The 7,990-nt window shown below is 37.6% G+C and overlaps 1 protein-coding gene across 1 annotated transcript in view; it reads left to right on the top strand.

The window, feature by feature from the left end:
• LOC106106874 (E2/E3 hybrid ubiquitin-protein ligase UBE2O) overlaps positions 1–7,990 on the top strand; it is a 16,300-nt gene that overhangs the window by 7,761 nt on the left and 549 nt on the right. The window contains exons 10-20 of the mRNA XM_013287534.1: positions 332–522; positions 807–896; positions 1,275–1,532; positions 1,915–2,014; positions 2,487–2,607; positions 2,834–2,923; positions 4,717–4,841; positions 5,501–5,739; positions 6,534–6,731; positions 7,348–7,498; positions 7,885–7,984. Coding sequence (XP_013142988.1) covers positions 332–522; positions 807–896; positions 1,275–1,532; positions 1,915–2,014; positions 2,487–2,607; positions 2,834–2,923; positions 4,717–4,841; positions 5,501–5,739; positions 6,534–6,731; positions 7,348–7,498; positions 7,885–7,984 — 1,663 coding nt within the window. The remainder of the gene's footprint in view (positions 1–331; positions 523–806; positions 897–1,274; positions 1,533–1,914; positions 2,015–2,486; positions 2,608–2,833; positions 2,924–4,716; positions 4,842–5,500; positions 5,740–6,533; positions 6,732–7,347; positions 7,499–7,884; positions 7,985–7,990) is intronic.

Genomic DNA, 7,990 nt, shown 5'->3' with positions numbered 1-7,990 from the left:
TCTGTGCTAAATTTCAACGTAATTTGTTTACTTTTCGGATATAATACGTACTAACAAATATTTTCATCTATGCTAATATTATAAAGAGGAAATATTTGCATTTTTGTATGTATTGCAATAACTCAAAAACTACTGAGCTTTATAATAAGTTATTGCACCATTAAAAAGCTACGTATCTACTGAGTAACTGTTTTTTCTACTTTTTTTAAATTACTTGAGGACGAAGTCGCGAGCATTAGCTAGTTTATAATATTACTAAGAATTATTCATGATATCCAGTATGTTGAGGCAGTAAACGTTAAACACTTAATATAAGATTCGTTAATTCCAGTGCTGGGCAACAGTCCTAGCGAGGAGACGACCCCAGAGGTGGGCAACAGCGGCACCATGGTGGTGCTGAGCAGCAGCGGCGTGCCGCGCCTGCTGGAGCCGCGCGTGGCGGCGCACATCGAGCGCGGCCGGGTCGCCATGCGCCGTCTCGAGGAGATGTTCGCCAAACACCCCACGCTGCAGAGCCAGGAGGTATGCACCACCTAAACCACGTACCACTCTACGTATGTCATGTATCCCTCTACGTATAACTTGTACCCCTCTACGTATATTACGTACGCCACTACGTACACTACGTACGCGTACACATCTACATACTTCATGTACGTGTTTACGCACTCTGCGACACATCTGCGTACACGGTGAACGTAGAGGCGTATTGGTGTACGTGTCTATACCCGCCATGGTACGCGCTTAATGCATTTTATATGTATAAATCATATATTTGATTTTTGTTTAATGATTTATTTCCTTAGATAATGAGAAAACTGCTGAATCTCTACAAAGACTGTCGGTTCCTCGATCGTCTGATGGGCACAACGTTCTTCCATGAAGATCATTTTCTGGTGAATAAGTGTACACATAGTTTTTTATATTTTTTACTAGCTGTTGCTGGTGGCGTGATTTAAAAAAATAACGATATAACCTGTGTTACTCAGTGATAACATAGATTTTTAACAGTGAAAGAATTTTTGAAATCCAACCTAGGAGTTTTTTTAGTTATTTCAATACATACAAATCTTTCCTCAGTATAATACACTAGAACCTCGATAAGTTAAAATCCAAGGAAAACACAAAATATTTTAAGTTATAGAGGTTTTTAAGTTACGGAGATTTGAGTTATCGAGGTTCAATTGTATTAGTATACATAACAGAAACGGTGATAAGTATCAGCTATTAAAACTATCTTGTTTTTAACTTTATTTATATAGTAATATATGCAGGGTCTGTTGGAACGTGTGCGCGAGCGCGGGGCCAGCACGCCGCGCGCGGGCGAGCGTCGCGTGCACGAGCAGCTGGCGCGGCTGTTCACGCCGACTGAGAGCAGCGAGGGCGCGACCGGCACGTCCGGCGAGACCGGCGACGTGCGCGACACTGGCGAGCAGGACGCTGCGCTCGACGCTATGCTCGTTGACGACGATAAAACAAGAGACCACAGACAGACTATTATCACTGCTAATGTCACTGTTGAAGCGATGGATGTAAGTTTTTATTCTTTTTCACGTGGAATAAAAAAAATAGTAAATATATAGCCTGTTACTCACTGATTATTTTAATGGTGCGAGAATTTAAAATCGGCCCGGTAGTTTTTTAATTATTTCAATACATACAAAAATACGAATCTTTCCTCTTTACAATATTAGTATAAGCTAGCTTTTTTCCGTGACGCTGTCCGCGTGGAATATAAAAATAAATGAATAGCATATGTATTCTTCCAAACTGCTCTCCATCAATGCCTTACCGTGTTCTGTTCAGCCGTTTAGACGGCAAACTCTAACATTCAGACATCTAAACTTTCGCATTTATAATATTAGTAGTAGGGTAGTTTTTAAAATAGTTCGTAAAATATATTGTATGTTCCAGGTTGAAAGCAATTCTCCAAAGAAGCCATTACATTTAAACATTGAGCCGGTGCAGTCGGGCTCCGGTGCTGTGGTTTCAGAAAATACATCGGCCGAGAATGGTAAGTTAGAAACTTGAGATCGAATTTATATCCATTTGCGACATATAGTGTTTGTTCCCATATAAATGTGTCAAGTTTATCGGAGTGACGAGCGATTTGTAGAATTCAATTCATATACAAAAGTAGATCATATACACGGTAACTGTACTCAATTGTAGTTGTGCGTTTGTTGGAGATAAAAAAATCGCGTAACATTAGAAACACTATTCTTAGTTGACCACCATCTTAATTGAAACTTCACAATACACTCTAATCGATTGCAAACATTGCAGAGATTAATCAATTGGTTTTATAATAACAAAACGCATCATTCCACCATTCAATAACTGTCATCTGTCATTCTATCGTCGCCTTGACATCTATCATACACGATGCAAATTCAGCCAGTACTCAAAATTGTTAGTTGCCAGTTACTTTAATCGATCAAATTATAAAATATTGGGCTGTTAAGATAATAATGTATGTGTTACAGTATGCGGCGAGGCGGGGGCGGGGGCGGAGAGCGAGGCGGAGGGCGGGGCTCGCAACGTGTGCTACAAGCTGTGCTCGCTCATACACGCGCAGCTGGTCAAGGCGCACGCAGAGGTCAGCCGGTACGTACAGTGTTGCCATAGTCCACAAGCTTTGTTCTGCATTTTTATATCATGCAACATTAACTAAAATATGCTAATATTAAGGTCAAAAAAATTTAACACGTTGATAAAAATAGATTTTTAATTATTTTGATCTTTTCGATGTATTAATGCAGTAAATTTTTAAATAAACGTTGAATTCAAATGTATGAAGCTTTGTATAAAGGCTCTAATTTGTTTTCCGCAGGAGAAGGCCGCAAGAATTGGCCGAATTCCTTAACAGCTTAATGAAAAATTCAAACGCGAGCGAAGAGAAGTTACCCTACCACTTTTCAGTGTGAGATTCAATTATATTTTTTTGGCATTTCTTATTATTTCAACTTATGGATATCTGTACAAAATGATTTTCTAAAAAAAAATATTTAAATCAGACAAGTTGCTTCAACAATTTTAGGTAATCAAAAATTACCAACGTTATTTCGCAGTGAAAATGGTCCTTCGAGACGGATATTTCAAACTTATATATTATCAACCTTCAGCATGTTTTTAAAATAGTTCCATTCATGTTTAGTAATTTAATACTTCATTAATAGTAATTAAATAAATCTCATTAAAAAAGCATATTAAAAAAAAGTTTAATTTCGTTAGATTTAGTACAGATGTCCATAAAAATTATGTTTTGCTGTTGTATTTAATTTTTCGTTATCTTTCAATTATTTACAATTTTCACATATAATTGGTACATTTATGTGATACTTTTGAAATGTTTCAATGTCCTTGGATGTTTTTTTAACTAATTTCCTTGCACCGCTATATTTCTAAATGTTTATAATTGTTGTGATGAGTTTTATACATATTTAATACTCGAATTCGCAATACTTATATTAAACAAATATTAAATATTATTTTTTGAGTTATTGAGTCATTTGATATTTTGTAAATTGTAGCAATCATTCCTTTTTTTTAAAAAATGATTCCGCAAAATTTTTTTCATCACTAGATACATTTTTTAAATTAACGCACAGATGTTATTTTTCTTTGATTTAATTATGTTTTATTTTTTAATATGACTCAGCAAAAAGTGGTAACCTAATTTCTCTGTTTTCCGATAGTTTGTAAAACCTCATTTATAGTGTTCGTTGTGTAGTTTGTCATATTTGTTTAATGTAAGTTTTGCGTTACATTAAAAATGTGTGTGACCCTGTGTGATATTCATGGCTTGAGTTCACCAAAATTCCATGTTCCATAAACACATATTTTCATCTAAAAAAGATATAGCAAATGTGTGTTTTGTAACTAAATCAGTTTGGAATTATTTTTGGCGAACTCTTACTGGTTTGCATGAAAACTGTGTGCAAGAAAAACATTTGATTATTTTGTAAACGAAAGTGTTTGTACATATAATATTGATGTTAACTTTAAATGCATGAGGTTTGTCTTATTATCGTAAATCTAATTTCTAAGACTAAGAAACATTGGTAGTTTACGCGCCAATAGCCTAATGGTTTGGGTACGGGCTGCCGATCTTGAGGTCGAAAGTTCGAATCCCGCCATTCGACTATTGTGAACCATATCCTAGCACAAGCCTAGAGCTTAGTTGGAATGGTTAAAAGAGATATTAGTAAATTAAAAATCTGCTAATATTTTTACTAAGAAAAAAAAAATGTAAAAAGACAAATCAGCAATTCATGTATAAATGTTTAACATAGATGGTAATTGATTGGGAATTTTGAGAATTACATAAATGTAAATTTCACGATACATTCAGTAGATTCCGTCAAATAGTACGAACATCTTTAAAACCTCTACCTTCTTTTATTAGCTTTAAGCAACAATGTACCTTAATATGTGTGAAGGTAGCTTTCTGTTAAGTTTTAATCGCAAAAGGTATATTAAACTGTCAAATGTCGACTGTCATTTGCATAAAAAATATTTTTACAAAAAAAAATTGATCTAACTTCTGACTATTTACGAAATACCTTGTTCGATTAAAAACTGGCGAAGTTCACAATCGTTCGGTAACATTTTAAATAAATAACTTCGTTATTGTTCAAATTTCCTATAAACATGAACACGAAGTAGAGTTTTAAATGTAATTGTAATAAATATTAACAATTTCCACGTTGACAGTCAATATGGTGCTCTGGTGGTGAGCATGGCCGACCAGGAGGAGAAGGGCCAGCCCAAGGCCGCGCCCGACGCTAAAGACAACACTGCCGCTACTGCCGCCTCAGCGCCCTTCTCTGATGACAAAAGTACGTTTAAAAAGTTATATATCATACTCCATACTATTATAAATGCAAAAGTTTAGATGGATGGATGTTTGTTAGAGTTTGTAGCTTAAACGGTTGAATGGATTTTGATGAAATTTTGGCATAAATGTAGAGGATAGTCTGGAAGAATACAAAGGCTACTCATTTTTGTTTTTTTTTAATTTCACGCGATAGGAGTCACGGGCAAAAGCTAGTACTAATATAAAGCGTAAACACACATTTCTTCGTGGCGTAGGATGTCAGCAATCACAGCACATTTTTTAATAATCCATTTATTAATTAAAAGCCCTAAACTTATGACACGCTTTTGGTATTTTCACACTATTAAACTTAGTGACAATAATTTGCAAAAAAACTTTCATGTGGGAAAGGGACAAAAACTATAAGCTAACATTAAGAAAGCCATGTTACCGTGGCAATGATAATTGTTATCCAATATCAATGGCCTTTGTTGCAACATTTGTAATTGAAAATTTAACCAAACAAATGTAACCAATAAAATAAAGTTATAATTTCATGCGGATAAAACCGCACGAGAACTAGTATTGTATATTTCAAATGTTTTAAAATTTATTCTCGAGCGCAATTAACAATGAAATCTCTGTCTGTATATTTTTAGTGCTAATGGGTGTTGATTCCAGATGTACTGTCAGCGGAGGCGGCGCCCCTAGCGACGGCGGAGGTGGAGGCGGAGACGGGGAGCGGCGCGGTGCCGGAGGTGGTAGCGGAGGCGGAGGGAGGCGAGGGTTTCTGTGTGCTGGAGAGCGCGCCCGCCGCGCACCGCTTCCGGCTCTCCATGCTGCAGCCTTCAGAGCCGCGCTCCTTCTACTCCGCAGTCAAGCGGGAAATCAAGCTGCTCAAGAGCGACCTGCCGCCTGGAGTTAGTATACCACTCCTATTTTAATTCGAATATCATTATATTTAGTAGTATGTATTAGCATTCTTAGTATACATAAAATAATAAATTATTATTTTACATAAGTCTAATAGATAAGGCGGTGGCTTAGCTGTTTTGTTACCTTTTTATGATAATTGCATTACTTTCAAATTTTAGTAGGATAAATAGAATTATTATAAAAATAGCGTTCACCCGCGACTCCGTTCGCGTGTTATTAAAAAAAAGGAAGGAGGTAGCCTATGTGTTCTTCCAGACTATCTACATCTATGTCAAATTACATCGAAATCCGTTCGACAGTTTACGCTACAAACTCTAACAATCATCCATCCAAACTTTTACATTTATAATATGTATTAGTATGATATGACACTTTTTCATGAATACACGTAGTTAATATATATCTATACTATTATAATAACGCGTAAACACACACTTCTTTGTTGCCTAAGATGTCAGCAATTACAGCATGTTTTTGAATAGTTATTTTTTTAATAAAAAGTCCTACATTTACGTCACGCTTTAAACTATATATTTCACGCTATTAAACTTAGGGGGTAAATATTTTGGACAAAAACCCTAATGTAGGAAAGAGACCATAAGTTGCTGCCAACATCAAGGTAGCAAGGTTGCCATGGTTTGTCATAATGTCAAATCATTTTGACGTTTGCAATTGATAATTTGACACATGTAAACAACAAAATAAAATTTTCATATTCTTATGCGGATGAAGTCACACGGGAACAGCTAGTTAAAGTTATTGTTTGTGTGTTGTGCAGGTGTGGGTGCGCGGGTTCGAGGACCGCATCGACCTGCTGTCGGTGATGATCGCGGGGCCGAGCCGCACGCCCTACGAGGGCGGGCTGTTCGTGTTCGACGTGCAGCTCGGCGGCGAGTACCCGCGCGCGCCGCCGCTCTGCCACTACCACTCCTACTGCAGCGACCGCCTCAACCCCAACCTCTACGAGGACGGCAAGGTACACCGACTTCTATATGCATGTTAGGCTTGTAACGGAACTCCGCTTCCGCAACTGCGGAACTTCCGCAAGAAATATTAACTCCGCATCCGTTATTTTTTATTTGGAGTTATAACGGAGGTTAATTTACCTCTTTAACGCGAGTTTAGGTATCGTTTATGCGGCCCGCGCGGACGTGCTAAAACAACTAACTATAATTGTTATACATGGTATTCGCATAATAAACTGTATCTTGTCATTATGTACCAATATGTATTTTGAAATAACGCTTTAGTTTTAGTTTTTATTTCTTCAATAAATCGCAATTAATACTTTATTATTAATCTCTGCTTCCGTTAACCTCCGATTCTGCAGAGGTGAAGCCCTTCGCCTGCGCATCCGCTTCCGTTAAAATGGCCTCCATTGCAACCCTAATGCATATACATATACTACCAAATGTCGCACAGATACATTAGATTTCTGTACGTGATGGAAGCCTAATTTTAGTCCCTTTCTTATCAGGAAAGAATGGCTTTCTGTCCTTATATCCATGTAAAAGGATGGGAAGCCATTATTTTCTTATTGTTAAATGATATTATGATTTACTCCAGTTATTATTAAATGTGTGTATGTGCAGGTGTGCGTGTCTCTGCTGGGCACGTGGTCGGGGCGCGGCGTGGAGGTGTGGGGCAAGGACAGCTCGCTGCTGCAGGTCATCGTCTCGCTGCAGGGCCTCATCCTCAACGCGGAGCCCTACTTCAATGAGGCAGGCTATGAGAAGCAAAAGGGTCTGTCTATTTTGGTGCTATTAGTCGTTAATTTTACTTTAAACGAGCTGTCAAAATTAAGTTTTAAAAAGTGTTCAATAACATTCCCACGTGTATCTACCTTCTAAGAATTACTTTCCAGTTAAAGTTCCGTCAAAATCGATTCACCCGTTATCGAGGTAGTGGTCCAGTCGCCATTTTGACAGCGTACAATTTAAAAAAAGTAACCTATAATATCCATGTCTTTGTCAGCTATCCTTCAGTAAAAGTCCCTTCACGAGCCATTTTCGTTATTCGTAACATAAATTCATCAACTTCGAGAAATTTGGAATTTTTCTCTTGATGCAGACTGACAGACCCTCTAATGTTATTATATGTATAGATGAACGTCGTATCTCGTTTCGCAGGCACTCAGCAGGGCAAAGAGAACTCCCGCATGTACAACGAGATGGTGCTGCTGAAACTGGTGCAGTCAATGACGCGCATGGTGGTCAGCCCGCCGGAGCCGTTCCG

Source organism: Papilio polytes, unplaced genomic scaffold (genome assembly GCF_000836215.1).
Source record: "Papilio polytes unplaced genomic scaffold, Ppol_1.0 DF822067.1, whole genome shotgun sequence".
In the NCBI taxonomy this organism is placed as follows: Eukaryota; Metazoa; Arthropoda; class Insecta; order Lepidoptera; family Papilionidae; genus Papilio; species Papilio polytes.
The sequence above is the reverse complement of the archived record's forward strand: the minus strand, read 5'-3'. Positions and strand labels throughout refer to the sequence as shown.